We start from the raw sequence: 15,284 nt of genomic DNA, 5'->3' as shown, positions 1-15,284 counted from the left end.
GTCCCATGTGCCAGACGAGAAACTCCAGGGCCCTTTCCTGTCAGTGAGCATGGAGGTCAGCAGGTCCCCAATGCTGCTCCTAGGCTGTGCGCCCTCCACCCCCCAGGACAAACCAGGCTCTCCTCAGATCAAAGTCCTGTGGCCTGGCTGGAGAGATGGCTCAGTGGTTATAAGTACCACCTGCTTTTCCAGAGGTCCTGAGTTCGATTCCCAGCAACCACATGGTGACTCATAACCATTTATAATGTGGTCTGATGCCCTCTTCTGCAGATGGAAGCTCTCATATACAGTACATAAATAAATAATTTTAAAAAAAAAGAAGCCCTGTGGCTGGGTGGAGGTGGTGACTGAAGCGGCTTCTCTGTGCCACTGGACAGTGTGGCTGAGTAGTGGTGTCCTGGGAGATTGCTGAGGCCTAGAGGACCTGCCCGGTCTGAGTCCCCTTCAGATGTCGCTGCTCCGTGCTGTCTTCAGAGTCTCCGGCTTCTCCCAATTCATCAGCAAGGATCTCCCCTTTTCCTGAAGAGTTGTCTCGTGCTGGGCCCCAGCAAGCTGTGACTTGTCCAAGAGCGCAGGGTCCTTGCAGAGTACAGGAAGAAGCCAGACCGTCCACCTGATCAATGTAGCGGCAGGTGAAGTTGGGCTGAGAAGCTCACCAGGCCGCCGGCTGACACGGAGCCCAGATACGCTTGGGTTAAAGGGCTTGGCAAAGGATGGAAGGAACAGCAGGGAGGTGGGATGGGGGATCTTGAGTTTTTAAGGGAGGTCACCCTACCATCTTGTTCCCCAGTGCTCCCCCTTTCCCGCCTTACAGACAGAGCCTTAGGTTTGCTGGAGAAACTTGGCTAAGAGCCATTTGTTCTCCTCCCCTTCACACCAGGGCAGGCAGTTGAGGCGTGAAAGCGTGGTTCAAAGAGAAGCCTGCAGGAGACATCCTTTAGGAGTAGGTCCAGCTGAGCTTAGAGCACTCAAGACTTTGTGCTCTCTTCTTGCCTGGAACTTGAGCGTAATGGTGGGCACTTCCTGGTACTGTCCTACAGACCCAGGGTCGCCCTATACTGTGGGAGAGGAAGGCCAAGGTCTGACACTGGCTGGGCTGCAGCAGCAGTAGGCTTCTCACTACTGTGTAGGTGCCCCAGCCTGCTGTCCTCGGCCCAGACAGCCCTGGGTCCATGAGAAAGGAAGGTCTCCTGGGCCCTTCCCAAGAAAAGAACTTGCTGTGTATACCAGGAAAGGACCAGGAGCTACTGAGCTGAGGTGACAGCAATGATGCCAAGAGCAAGGCCATCCCTGGTGGGGAGGTGTCCAAGGTTCAGGGAAAGGAGCAAATATCCTGCCAGGAGACCCGGGCCAGGGGGAGTCCCTCTCAAGCCACCCTAGGGCTGACTTGCTGTTCACCATTTGCCCACTAGGTGGCACTCGTTCCTGGCTGGTCAGGACAGACCCAATCACTTCCAGAGGAAAATGAGGCTGTCCAGGCTCATGGGGCCACCCTAAGGGTACCACAAAGGGACTTGCCTGTAACACAGTGGCTGGAGGGAGCACTACTTCCTGCAGACCCAGAGAGAATCGACTCTAGATCCTCGCCAGCTCCTGGGGCTACGGCAACTCCAACCTCTGCCTTACCTCACCTCAGGCTCTGCCTCTCTTCACATCTTTGTCTCATGCCTCAGCCACTGTTGGATTTGTGGTCCACTGGGAAGTCTGGGCTACTCCCGGAGTTTGTTTGTTTTGAGGCAGGGTCTTAACTGTATACCCCTGGCTGTCCTGGAACTCACCCTATAGACCAGGCTGACCTTAAATTCAGATCCACCTGCCTCTGCCTCTCAGTAGGCCCGGCTCTGGAGTTATTTTTTAAAATGTTTTTATTTATTTATTTGTTTGTTTTTTTGAAACAGGGGTTCTCTGTGTAGCCTTGGCTGTCCTAGACTCACTTTGTAGACCAGGCTGGCCTCGAATTCAAAGTGATCCACCTGCCTCTGCCTTCTGAGTGCTGGGATTAAAGGTGTGCACCACCACATCCGGCTTAAAAATGTTTTTAAAGTTTATTTTATGTGTATTGGTGTGAGGGTGTCAGATCCGTTGGAACTGGAATTAGAGACAGCTGTGAGCTGCCATGTGGGTGCTGAGCATTGAACTCGGATCCTTTGGAAGAACAGCCAGTGCCATCTCTCCAGCCTGTTAAGTCTTATTGTATATCCCTGAGTGCTGGGGTTAAAGGCATGCACCACTACTGCCCATCTCAGTTTTTTTTTTTTTAAGATTTATTTATTGCTGGGCGTGGTGGCGCACGCCTTTAATCCCAGCACTCCAGAGGCAGAGGCAGGTGGATCGCTGTGAGTTCGAGGCCAGCCTGGTCCACAAAGCTAGTCCAAGACAGCCAAGGCTACACAGAGAAACTCTGTCTCGAAAAACAAAAACAAAAACAAATTTGTTATGTATAGTGTTCTGCATGCATGTACACCTGCAGGCCAGAAGAGGGCACCAGATCTCATTATAGATGGTTGTGAGCCACCATGTGGTTTCTAGGAATTGAACTCAGGACCTCTGGGAGAGCAGCCAGTGCTCTTAACGTCTAGCCATCTTTCCAGCCCCCTCATTTCTGTTTGTTGAATTGACAAGTTCAGATACCTTCCAGGGCAGGATGGAGGTCAAGTCCTGGTATGTCTAGAGAGCCAACTTGGGGCAGAAAGGCAGACCTGCTCCCGTTTTGTTGAGTTGTAAGACAGAGCCAGAACCCACATCCCATTACCACCCTGTCTGTGGAGTCCCATGGAGAACGGTGCAGTGTAATCCTGTGTGAGGGAGAATCAAGAAATGAGACTTACCTGGGGGGTAGTGGCGCCTTTAATCCCAGCACTTGGGAGGCAGAAGCAGGCAGATCACTGTGAGTTCGAGGTCAGCCTGGTCTACAAAGTGAGTTCAGGAAAGCAAAGGCTACACAGAGAAACCCTGTCTTGAAAAACAAACAAAACAAACAAACAAAAAAAACCAAAATACAAACAAAAAGAAACGAGGCTTGTTAGCCAGTTATGATGGCACAGGCCCTTAATCCCAGCACTTGGGAGGTGGAGGCAGGTGGATCTCTGTGAGTTTGAGGCCAGCCTGGTCTACAAAGTAAGACCAGGACAGTCAGGGCTGTTAACACAAAGAAACTTTGTCTTGGGGGGGGGGGAAAGAAATGAGACTTGCTACGTGCTCTTAAAATATATTCAAGTTTAATAATAATTTATGTTTTACTAGTAACACACATGCCTATTATTTTTCTTTAAAAGTACTTGAGTATGCCTGCCAATCCAAGCTTACCCTGGGCCCTGGGCCTCCCCCCCTGCCCCCCCCCCAACTCCTGCCCTACGCATCTTCTTGCCTTATGCCTTTCTACTGGGACCTGGGGATCTACAGGCACTCCCAAAGGCCCTTGTGGGCTGACAGGCTTGAAGACCAGTTTGGAGTAAGTGGGGGGGGGGGGAACAGCTCTTTACTCCTGACCCAGCTTCTGGTCTCACTTTCAAAACCGGGCTATCCTTTCAATATGGTGAAAACCACAGCGAGACGCGTCCACGGCCCCTGCAGAGAGGGAGTGGGGGACAAAGGTAGTTGTTTTCAGAGGGGATAGGGTTGGAAAACGCCAGGGCAAGGGTTAAGGTCACCACCAAGCTGTTCAGGAACTGTGTGGTGGTGGGGGGCACCTTCTTGGGCTCCCCGCATTCTTGAGGGGGGTGGCTCCAGGGGAGGAGGGAGGCCAGGGGTTAGAATTTGCCACACCTGGCCCTTGGGCTCAGCAACAGCCTTACTTGGACTCATTAGCCTATGCTTCAGGCCAGAGGGACCTGCTGTGGATCCCACCCTCCGTGGCAAGGATGCTTGTCACCTGCAGAGCCCTTGTGACCAGCAAGGAGTAGCCCTACCAGGTAGGGAGGTTATACACACAGCCTGTCCAGGCTGGTAGGAACCGTGAGCCCTCAGTCCCTTCCCAAGTGTCCTGACCAGTTACGGTTCATGTGAGGGAACACCAGTTCTTCCTTAGGAAGACCCTGAGCAGGTTGACTATAGCCAGCATCAGTCAGGATCCAGGATGCCCACTGTTCACATCTCCAAACTCATACACCCACTTGGACCCACTTACCGGCTCTGTCCATGGAGTCTGGACCGAGGTTTTCGATGGAAGCTACTGTGCGGGAAGGGCAGGGCCCTACCGCCCACGTGTATTCGCCTCAGCCCGCCACGATCTGTGGAGCTGATCCCTGGGAAGTTGGTTCTCTTGGGAAGCACCTGCACGGATGGAACCCATGCCACGGTCCAAGACACTGTTCTGCACCCTTCCAGGGTGGCCTGAAGCCAGGCCCCAGGCTGAGACCAAGGCTTTGGGTTTCCTGACCTTGAGATACACATGTAGGCTGAAACTATCCCTCCGCCTTCACTTGGATGCAGCTGTGATCACATGGTACCTGGTTATGACCAGAATCTTCCTGCAGAGGAGTCTGGTTCATCTCCCTAAGCCACGCCCACACCCAAGCCCCACCCTCTCCGTCTGACCAATGTCCAACCCAGCTAAGATGCCCAAAGAGCCATGCTGGGTGGTTACTCATCCTGGGGCAGGCACTCCAACCTCTCTGAGCCTGCTGAATGATTTGTGAATTAATGTGCAAGCAAAGCTCGGAGGTGGTGGCCCAGAGGTGCATGGAGACACCTGGGGAAACATACCTTGATGACCCGGCCTCGGAAGGTGCTCTCATCCATGTCCACCGCAGCCTGGACAGAGCTCTGGGCCGCAAACTCTATATATGCATATCTGAGGGAAGATGGAGCGGGCAGTGGTGAGACAAAGAGTGAGCAGCCAGCTGCACCCACACTGCCCAGCCTGCTGTAGCCCCACACTGACCCCTTGGGGTGTCCAGAGAACTTGTCACACAGGATGGTGACCCGGTGAATCTCCCCACAGGGGCTGAAGTAGGCCTCCAGCTCGGCAGCTGACCCTCCGTAGTCCACCTGTCCTCAGAAAGGGTACCCGGGCATAAGTGTTGCACTCTCTCCAGTCACCTCCTGCTGAGGTGGATGTGTCAGAGAGGGGCTGGAGGGGCCCCCCAAGGTTGGTTGGCCCCTGGCTGGGAATGCACTGAGCCTTTATCCCCCCTCCCTCCCAGGGTTGATAGCTGAGAGACAGTCAAGTGCTTCCTATATGGACAGCTGGTTGTCTCCCAGGTATTAGCTCACGCCAGGTGTGTGGCCGGTCTAAAAGCAATAAATCTCACAGGACTCCCAATTTCAGCTCATGTTGAGAAACCAGAATGCTTGGCCTCCCCTTCAGCTGAGGGGCCAAGGACTGGGCACAACTCACCACCGTGGGGTTTGGCCCGCCTTTCCTCTGCTGCGACTAGCATCAGACCTTCCTTCTTGGGGACACTTGAGTTTACAAGCCTACAGCCTCCTTCCTCAAGCTTACATCCAGCCCCATCCAGGGACGCCATTGATGGCGTCTGTCCAGCCGAATAACCTAACCGGAGCCAGACGCCACAGGAGGGCTGCGGCTTCCCCTCTCTGCTACTCACATTGCCCACATAGACAGATCTGTGGTCAGCCTCCACATTTTTCTTAGGGGTCCCAGAGAAGCAGCAGCCTGTAGAGAGAGAACCCCAGGACCAGGAGGAGGGCCTGTTGAGGAGCCCATTCCTCATGACCCCGGGGAAGGTTGTCCGTGCTTCCAAGATCACCACACTGTGGATTTGCAAAGCCTGATGCCGGGGAGCGATCGAGAGTGCTCCCTCAATAGTCCGCACACAGCGTCCATGCCGAGTGCTTCTCCATTGAGAGCAGGTGGGGTTTAAGAGTCTTAGCTGAGTGGTCAAGAGCTTAGAAGGACAATTGTCTATCTGCCATCTCGGGACAGGGTCAGCAAGGGTCCCAGGTTCCTACCCACGGCCTCAGGGCTCAGCAGCTGTGTGACCTCAGCCTCCTCTTCCTCTGTGGCCTTTCCCGGTACGCAGGGTGGCTCTGGCAGGGCCTCAGCATGCTCCATGGCCCATAGCTTCAGCTTGATGGCCTCCAGTTCCTGTTGGGGCATCCCATAGTAAGCTGGGATAGGTGGCCTACAGACCCTTCTAGAAATGGAAGGCAGGTGTGGCCACCCAGCCCCAGCAGAGAGCCGTGGCTGCCGGAGATGACCTAGATTCGTCCTGTTCTTACTGTAGTCACAGTTCAGGACTAGAAGCTCAGGTCCCAGAAGGCCCTGACACCTCTCCCATCCAGGACAAACTCCCCTAGTCAGAGAGGCCCCCAGAGGGGCCCTGAAGCATTGGCCCCTCACCCCACGCCCAGGCTCACACCTGCCTCCGTGGAGCAGAATGACAGGACGCTACCTGGTGATACACTAGGGACTTGCTGAGGTTCTCCGGCTCCAGCAAGGACAGCAGGAAGCCTGCATCTTCATTTTCCTCAGCTTCCTTGTCCCTTTCTGTTGCATTTCCAGCCTTTGGCACCAAAGCGGTCTTTTCGTTCCCACCCCAGGCCCCCCAGCCTTGGGCCTCAGGATCCGTGGAGACCGTCTGGAGCCAGGCTTCGGTGGGGGGCTGGAAGAGATCGTTGCTTAGGAGGGGCCACATGGTATGTGAGGAGGGCTGGCCGGGCGAACCTTCGCTCTTCAGGTCTGCTCACCGCCGCAGCTGCAGCTGCCCGCTGGCCCACACTTTTAAATCCTCCCCGTGACCAGCTGCTTCCACTAAAGCATTAAAACACACGAAGCCCCTCCCAGCTGGGGCTAGGCTGTTGACCAGAGGGGTCAAAGGTTGCCTGTTGACCAGAGGGGTCAAAGGTTGTAGGTCTCCTTTCTGTCCTCTTCGCCAGCTGCCCCCCTAAAACACTTAGAGTAGGGTGGATAAGTCAAAGTGGGCCTTACTTACACCAGCTTGGTTATATGCTGTGAGCTCACAAGAGTCTGCCTGTCCTTCGGTGTGCGCATGTCATGACCACGCCTTTGAAATGATAGGCCCTAATCAACCATCAGATCTTGGTCAAGTTACCTACTTACAGTGGTGAAAGAATAGATTTCAGGGAAGGGTGGTACTGTGGGTGTCTGGATACACCGGGTCAGTTTGAGCAAGGCCGCTGGAGGGCCAAGGGTTTAGACATGCGCTCATCCAGGCCAAGGTTCCATGTTTTGCCCTAACCACGAGTTTCTCAAAGACCCAACCCCCACCCCCACCCCCACCCAGGGCACCTTTTAGATGGGAGCCTATTAAACTCAGGCAGTATTTAGATGGTTGGTTCCTTTGTCACAAGGGAGGCCCAGGCTGAACTGTACCAATCGGGTGACGGATGCTTGGCTGATGCAGGCAGGTGCAGCGGTTCCCAGCTCACCTCCCAGGACCGCTGCCAGCCTGCATCCATTGACTTCTTCCCGGGCCTTCCGGAAGCAGGGCACATCTAGCATATCGCTGGCTTTTGGCTAGACATGGGTGCTGGTGTTTCTCGAGCTTTCTCTGCTGAGCCTCGGGGCCAGCTGTGCATGTCAACGTGACACTAAGAGGTTTCCATGGGGACTTTCAGGTGACTCCACATCCTCGGATCCATAGCCACACATAGACCCAGCCCCGAGGCTAGCCAGCGGAGCCTCCCTGAGAATCTGGGCTGGGATAGGGTTTAGTGAGCTACATTGTTTAAGTGTTGTTTGATGGCTGACACCTAATCCCCCGCCACATCCTTGGGTGGGCAGAGGAGGGGACAGGCAGCCGTGGCTGTGGCTTGTTGCAGCTCCAGGAAATGTGGGCTTCTGGCCTCTAGCCTGACTTCTCATGGCCTCACTCTAGTCTCCAAAGGGGCTGAGAACTGTGTCATGTGTCATGTGGCGGTTGGTGACTATGCTTACCACTTGGGCCTCTGGGGCAGGAAGATCACAAGTTCCAGGCCAGCTTGGGCTCCAGAGTGAGGTCCTGTCACAAGCAACTCAACAGTAATAAAAACTGCTATGGCTCCCATGCCTCATAAGGGAAGGGCTGTGTGGCATAGTCACATGACCTGAGGTAAAGTAGTGTAAGCAGAGGCTGAGTGGCCACTGGCCTCTCCCGAGTCCTGCTCCCGTTGCTTCCCTAGGCCTCCCTGGTAGATGTCCTCTGTCTACGCGGAGAACAAGCTGGCCATGGAGGACAGGCTAGACAGGGATAGACAAGTGGCCACTGCTGTCTTTTACTCTTTGTGAAGCTCTGTTGGGGTCCTACCCGAGTCTTTACTTCCACATGGGAGGTAGGACATGGCAGGCTGTGTCCAAGCCAAGGCCATATGGATGGAGCCCAGTCCCTGCTCTGAGCTCAGTGTCTGCAGTGGAAAAACCATGTCACCCTCCACCCCCCCGCACCCCCCCCCATGCTATCCTGAGCTCGCTGACACATCAGGCCCAGTAGGGCTCCAGCCAGGCGCCTGGCTTAACCTCCCTGCCCCCACCCCATGCCCCGATGCTGGCCTTCCCAACAAAGCCTTCAAAAATACACTGTGTTCCAAGCTGGGACAGTATTAATGGCAGTCGCTTCCTCCAGGCAGCCTGAAGAAGCATTGTGGCCAGTGTCTGGTTCTAGACAGAGTCCCCTTTAGCCAGGACACAGCTGCCACAGGAGCACGCTGAGAGATGACGGGTCTCTCTGCTGTGCCGCTCTGAGGTCCTCAGTGTCCTCTCAGGTCTTCAGTAGCCCTTTAGTGTTCTCTCAGATCCTGTGTCACCAGCAAGGCTTCAGTGTCCCTCAGGTGTCAGTGTCCCCCAGGTCTTTAGTGTTCCCCTCAGCCAGGTCCCACTGTCTCCGTCACGTGGACAGCTCAAAGGACTTGGCCCCAGTGGTAAGCCAGTTACTAACCAGTTACTAACTGTATGACCCTTGAAACTCAGGGTCATTTTTGGGGGCCCAAGGTTTTCCAGAACTCCGTAAGGCCCGGCCTTCCAAGATGGGCCCCACTTACCAAGGATGTAGCAACAGTACATGGTGTTGAAGCCTTCCCGCCCCCCCCCCGCACCACCACCACTTTGTGTGCCCCAAGTCTTCTCTGCTACAACAGAACACCATACCCACCCTTGTCTGTACATCTTTCAACACGGTGATCGGGTGTGCGCAACAGCCTGGAGGAGCAGCAGAGCCTTCATATCAAATGCTCACTTTATTACACAGATGCAATTAACCTGATCACTGTGTCCATGACCCACAGGGCAAACATATAGAGGACAGAAGATAGTGGTGGGTGGGAAGGACACAGCACCCAGACACAGGACTGTGGGACAGTCTTTCATGAAGACAGCATCCAGTACTTTCCACCCAGCTCCTGCAGCGGGAAAAGAAATGGAAAAGCAACAGTTCCCCCGGCAGGCTGTGTGCCGCTGTGCTCCGGGCCTGACCCTTGGCCTACCCCAGATACGCTGTGAGCTGAGGGCTGTGGGGGCTGGGTTGAGAGCTGGGCTGGGTACGGGGTCGGGGGTGGGGCTTTGAGGCTATGAGCCAGCCGGACATTGAGTCAGATGCTGCATTCTCATTTTGGGGTCTGGGATGCTACTCTTAAGGACTGAAGGAACAGAAAACAAGATAGAGCTTTCTAGAGTTTGGGGACTTGTGCAAATTGTCGACTGACTGTCCTGGGCTTTGTCTGTGAGCTGTCTACAGGACTAGATGGTTCCCTGAGCCCGGCTCACCTCAAGTTTCTCTTTCTGTCTTCTCTTCCTCTTCCCAGCATGATGGCAACCCAGGGGCCTCTCCCCAGCCTTATTTAAGAAACTTCCCTACATGGTAGGAGCTTCAGGAAGAACAGTGAGTTATCACGGGAACCTGTGGATGGCCTCAGACATGCAGTAAATCCCCCACCACCATGTGTGCAGCTAGTAGGGCCAGACTGGAGATGTTCAGCTCTGAGCTCCTTGGGATCCTAACAGAAAAGATGGGAATAGTGCCTAAGGGTCCTGAGGAGCAGGGCCTTAAGAGCACTCCTGCCTCAAGGGAGCCCAGCACTGGCTTGCTGTCCTCTTAAGGGCAGACTCCTGAAAAGGACTGCCCCTACTTTCAGGAACATGCTTGCCTAACAGCCTTTCAGAGCTCCCGGGCAGGTGTGCAGACCTGCTCCCAGCACACATGCTTGACCCCTTCTCTCCCCAAGCAGGTTCAGATGTGTCACGGTTGCCATAAGAAAATGTCCAATCTGTCCACAATGCCTGCGGTGGGAACTCATAGGTTTGGAGGTGTCAGGACGCGATGGCAGGGGGGCAGAGCACCAAGAGGCAGTGGCCTTATTCTTAGGGCAGCTGTGGCCAGCTCAGGGCAAACAGAGTGGAGGGCAATGGAGGCCCTAGTGTCTTTGGTACCCTGAGGGAGCTGATACTGCTCTGAGTATGGGGAGGGTGTGGGGAGCAGAGAGAGGACAGGAAAGATGGACCTAGGGGTGGTTGTGTGGGTGGGACTGGAAGACAGACGCAGGAATGGGATGGTGGGATGGTGGGATGGTGGGATGGTGGGGCGGAGACACAGTTTAGAAGGGGTAATGGACAGGGGGGCCAGGTGGATGAGCAGGTGGATGAGCAGGTGGATGGATAAGATGGAGGCAGGTGGGCCAAGGTAGGCAGGCTGGGGTAGTTAGGTGGAACGGCAGGTGGAGGTGTACGGGAAGCCAGGTGGGTCAGAGAGACAAACTCAGGAAAGTGTCTAGCAGTGAGGTTAGGCTGAGGAGCAGGATAACGGACAGATGACACCAGAGATGAGACTTTGGTGTTAGCCTAATTATTTATTTGGATTAAATGAGGCCTCTGGGGCCCATCCTGATCCCTGCCCACTGTGGCCTTGAGATAACGCTGCCCACGCATGGGCCTGCCTCCGATTTTCATCCTCCTTCCTCGTCAGCGACCTCTCAGGTCTTCTGACAGATGTCCCACTTGACTGACTCCTTCTGGGCCCTCCTGTGGGGGCTGGCTCTTCTCACCTTGGCACCCGTGTCAGGCAGTAGGACCTGAGCTGTGGTGTAGTCCAGCCTGCTCCTATATACCTGCGACCACGTGTGGAAGAACTATTTGTCTCTGCCTCTGTGCAGACCTGGGGATTGAGCTGGAAAGAGCCCTCTTAGGCAGTCCTCAGGGAGAGGGCAGACTGGGCTTGGGGCAGGGCTGGGCAAGGAGATGAGGGGAGGGGTGGGTGTGGGAGGTGGAAGGACACATGCCAAGAAGTCATAAGGTCACGGGTCAGGGTCTGGGCTGAGCCTTGCCGGTCGGAGAGTTCTGCCTGCTACCTGGCCTCCCCTGCTCAGCCTTCCTAGTCTGGCTTTGGCCTCAGAACAGGAAGTAAAGTTGCCTTTTGATTTGGGATTTGGTTCATGTTGGGCTGTGGCTCCTGGGAGGCAGGGCCTGGCAAGTTGCTGCTAGGTCCATGACTTGGGAACTGGAGAAGGTAGAAGGGGGTGCTCTCAGCAGGAGGTCAGGGACGGAGTTCCACCCTCCCCAGCTCTGTGTAGGGCCCCAGGCAGACTGTAGGTTGAAACCAAGGTCATGCTGCGGTGATGGCCACCCAGGGTGCAGGGTGTACCTCCCAAGGAAGAATACTCACTGACCTGCCTCTTTCCAAAGCTGTGAGGTTGTTTGGTTCTGCTGTGAGGGTCTTTGGACGGCTGGTGCCTGAGCAGAGAACCCACAGCTTTGCCGGGGGCCCTAGCACTTGGCTTGGCAACCCCACCGCCCTTGGAAACCGCTGACATCCAGCCAGAACTCACCAGTTTATCAGTATACAGGGATTCCCTTCTGCTGCTTCGGCCCCCCCACCCCCCGCGCCCCCCAACTGCTCACCTAGCCCTCTACACTCACCTTAGTGCTACCCTAGTTCTGCAGGTGCTTGACTGCTGAGCTCTTCTGTCGGCCTGCCAACCCTCTCACCCTGGCTGCCTACGATTGCTGGCCAAATCTCACACCCAAGGGACTCACTGTGGTCCAATGGCATCTGACAGCTGTCTTAAGGGGATATCCCTCGCAACAGCCAGGGTGTTTTTTGGGGAGAGGGGGTCAGGAGGGGCTGCTCCACTGAACCCTAAATACGTAGCCTAGTTCATGGAGACCGATTTGGCTGGGCAGTGTTTTGTCGTCCCTAGTGGGTCTCCTTGTTTCTAAGAAGGTGGCTAAGGATGGTAAGGGCGGAAAAGGAGGTATCTGAAACTAAAGCAAAATGGTTGGCCTTCAGGGAAGGGGCTCTCTGCAACCTACCTCAGAATGGCTGGCCCACACAGGAGCAGGCACTCTCAAGTCCCGACACCATGGATGTGGGTTATCAGGGATAACGCCTCAGGACTCCTGGCCCAGACCTCCAGAGACTACACTGCTTAAGTCCAACCTGAAGGCCTAGCTTTGTTCCCCCGCCTCCCCCGCCCCACAAGCATGGTGCTCACCACCCAGAGCGCTTTCCTACCGATGGCCACTGGCCTGCCCTCCTCTTGGAAGGGCCAAGGATACCGCATGCTGTAGGGGTAACAGAGACAAGAAGCACTGCATGAGGTACAGCTGGGAAAGGGGGTGCAGTGAGGGCTTCCTGAGGTGGGAGGCAGGTCTCTACCAGCACACGGACTCGGTGTTTGCAGGCAGTCGCTCAGGGCAACTGGTCCACTAGATGCAAGGGTGGGAGACCGCCATGTGTCCTGGCTTCTCTGAAACCCACAAAACAAAACAAAACAAAACATCTCTGTGGGCTTGGCAGGCTGCGGCCTCAGGAACCTTCCATGGGATGCAATCTACCTTGGCCTTCAGAGCAAGGGTTGCTGTCAGGCTCTGCTCAGGGTAGCACCAGGGCGACGGTGCCTGACAGGATCCTTCCATATAATGTTTTCTTAAAGACTGAATTTTACAGTTGTGAAGAAACACCAGGAACCAAACAAGCCCGTAGGACCACAGCTCAGATCCCTTCCAAAGTGGTTCCTAAATTTCACATACTTCTGTGGTTTGTCTTAATTTTTTTTTTATTTGGCAAACATCTCCTCGGTACTGATGCCGTGGTTGGGACCTCTGTGGAGACTATTTACATTCATATTAAACACACGCTGCACACCTTGCTCTGGGCAGGGCCACCCCCCTGGGCCCAGAGTTCAGGAGCAATCCCCCATATTGCACGCTAGGCCTGCAGCTTGCTGCAGCCACACACATAGGTGGCAGACCTGGACTGTGTCTGCTGTCTCTTTTTGTTTGGTTCAGGCATGAGCCTCCTTCCTTCATTTCCTCCTTGAATCCTTGAGGGAGTCGAGCGGGTGGAGGGCAGGGTGGGCAGAGGCTGGAGTGTAGGTGGACAAGCATCACCACCACTCCCAGGGCTGGAGACGAACATTGGAGGTTGAGACACGGGGGTATGTACAGCTGGGCTCGAGGCTTCCGGGTGAGGTGAGGGTGGCTGCTGGCTTTTGTGTTTGTATTTTTTTTCCTTTCTTTTCTTTTTTTTTTCTGTAAAAGTTTGAAAGAAATGAGGGTAGCCACAGCAAGACACTGGGGACGGGGTGATGGGGCCGAGATGGAGGTAGGTGGGGGTGAGAGAGCAGAGAGGTAGAGGAGGGAACCCCAAGAAAGCGCGACTCGCTGTCTCCTTAATGCTTTCACAGCAGTCAAGAATCAACCCAAAAGATTGTCACAGTTTCAGTCAGGAATTGTGCTCTCTCTGGGAAGAACACTTTAGCACTTTTTTTTTTCCTCACAAGTGGAAATGAGTTATGAGAAGTCACAGGAGGTGTGGGGACAGATGGAGGCGTCTCCCTTGCATATAGAGGCGCATGGACATGGCCTTAGGGTGCGCAAGGCTCAGGCTCGTGTTGACTGGGGCTTCTGGATCTGGGGTTGGTTGAGGGTCACGTGGCCTTGCTGCCGACTGCTTTGCCTAGCAAGGATGCTGTCCGCTAGTCAAAAAGGAACGAAAGGTTTCTTCTTGGCCCCACCCACCAAATCCCAGTATCCCAACACCCCTGACAAAAATCAAAACCAAAGTAAAAGACCAACATCCAAACAAACCCAGGATGGCGAGACCATGAAAAAAAAAATACTTTGGCAGTGATAAAAATAAAGTTTGGACTTTGATTTCTTGAGTTTGCTTTTTGGATTTCCTTTGGAGTGAGGTGTGTCCGGCATCCTTGGCTGGCTAGCTGGCAAGGTAGTTTACAGGTTTGTTTCTTCTGCTTAAAAAAAAAAAATAATAAACTTTTTGGATTCCTTTTTTCTTTTTCTTTTTTTCTTTTTCACTTAAAGCCAAAGAGTTTGACATTAAAGAAATAGAACCTGAAACCCAAAAACAAATGCTTCTTGAGTTGGAAACTGAAATCCTTCTTGCCGTCTCTGCTACGTGGGCCGATCCCCCCCGGGGTTGCCTGGGTGATACAGCAACTCAAGGTAGAGATTCGCAGTTTCTTCCCTTTCTAACAAGGAATGGGGAGAGCCCCACACAGTCTTCTTTGTCCATTTCTAAGTAGCGTGTTTGCCAACAAAACAAAACAAAATCTCCAAAGAAGTTCTTCAGGGAAAATAAACGCCACCGATTAGGCTCCTCTGGTTACAGAGAAAGCCTGTGGACATCACAAAGGCAGAGGATAGGGGATACAGGGAGAGCCGGGGCAGGGAAACAGAGGGAGACCAAGAAAGACATCAAGAAACAAACAGAGAGGGGGCGGACAGGAACAGACAGCGGCAGAGCCGGCCACACTCGCACCCACAGGTGCCACTGTCTGTAGCTCCGCAGTGGTTTCTGAGGACGCTTGCGAAGAGAGGCTGCAGAGGTCCTGGCAGACCGTGTCAGGTAGCTGAGGCTGCACGGATGCAGTTCCGTTGGGTCTGTGATTTCTTTTGGAGAGAAGCAATAGCAGCAGTGACTCCACACACCGGCTCCAGGCATCTGGTGGGCCACGGTGGGGCCAGGAGGTTGGCAGGGCATGGCGTCCATGGGCTGGGCGTCGTCGGATCTGGAGGTCAGCGGGGCACAGCAGCATCCAGTGGGCCTGGTGGGCCTGGAGAGCAGGGGCGAGAGGGCCCCGCTGAGCCGGCTTCGCTGGGGCTCGCAGTGGCGTCAGGCTGTCCAGGCAGTGGGTCAGCCACTGCAGCTGCGGGGCCCTGCAGACTCTGGCCGCACACGTGGTGGTGCTTCTCCCAGTCCTTGTGTTGACAGAAGGACCCGCAGTAGCGTGCAGCATTGCAGCCGCTACAAGTCTCGCTGGCCTTGCGCCCGCAGTTCCAGCAGCTCTGGATGTGGAGGAGGGCACAGGAGATGCTCAGAATGGGACAGACAACCTGCCCACTGCTGAAAAGGAGTGTGTGTGTGTGCGTGTGT

At 54.7% G+C, this 15,284-nt stretch overlaps 2 protein-coding genes across 9 annotated transcripts in view; both read right to left on the bottom strand.

Annotated features, from left to right (window-relative positions):
- Positions 1-3,340: 3,340 nt before the first annotated feature.
- PABPN1L (PABPN1 like, cytoplasmic) lies at positions 3,341-6,681 on the bottom strand. Its single transcript, XM_084756133.1, has 7 exons — positions 6,357-6,681; positions 5,914-6,049; positions 5,550-5,617; positions 4,883-4,989; positions 4,705-4,792; positions 4,127-4,272; positions 3,341-3,567 (listed from the first exon to the last, which is right to left on the bottom strand). Exons 1-7 carry the CDS (start codon positions 6,597-6,599, stop codon positions 3,528-3,530), a joined length of 828 nt encoding a protein of 275 aa, XP_084612259.1. The 5' UTR covers positions 6,600-6,681; the 3' UTR covers positions 3,341-3,527.
- Positions 6,682-9,116: 2,435 nt separating this feature from the next.
- CBFA2T3 (CBFA2/RUNX1 partner transcriptional co-repressor 3) overlaps positions 9,117-15,284 on the bottom strand; it is a 76,728-nt gene continuing 70,560 nt past the window's right edge. For 7 of the 8 annotated variants that reach the window (XM_084755656.1, XM_084755658.1, XM_084755653.1 and 4 more), the window contains one exon: positions 9,117-15,196. In XM_084755656.1, the coding sequence (XP_084611782.1) occupies positions 14,927-15,196 (270 nt within the window). In that variant the 3' untranslated portion in view covers positions 9,117-14,926. The remainder of the gene's footprint in view (positions 15,197-15,284) is intronic. The other variant, XR_014774125.1, reaches the window with a different exon arrangement.

This window comes from Acomys minous, assembly GCF_964271855.1.
Source record: "Acomys minous genome assembly, chromosome: 14".
In the NCBI taxonomy this organism is placed as follows: Eukaryota; Metazoa; Chordata; class Mammalia; order Rodentia; family Muridae; genus Acomys; species Acomys minous.
Note: the sequence above shows the minus strand (reverse complement) of the source record. Positions and strands in the feature narration are given on the sequence as shown.

Excerpts from the sequence above, each read along its gene's own strand:
- PABPN1L (XM_084756133.1), bottom strand. The coding sequence starts at position 6,599 with ATGTGGCCCCTCCTAAGCAACGATCTCTTCCAGCCCCCCACCGAAGCC. Across the intron at positions 4,990-5,549 it reads GATCTGTCTATGTGGGCAAT|GTGGACTACGGAGGGTCAGC; the intron begins GTGAGTAGCAGA and ends TTCTGAGGACAG. Across the intron at positions 3,568-4,126 it reads AGACTCCATGGACAGAGCCG|GGGCCGTGGACGCGTCTCGC; the intron begins GTAAGTGGGTCC and ends CCCTCTCTGCAG.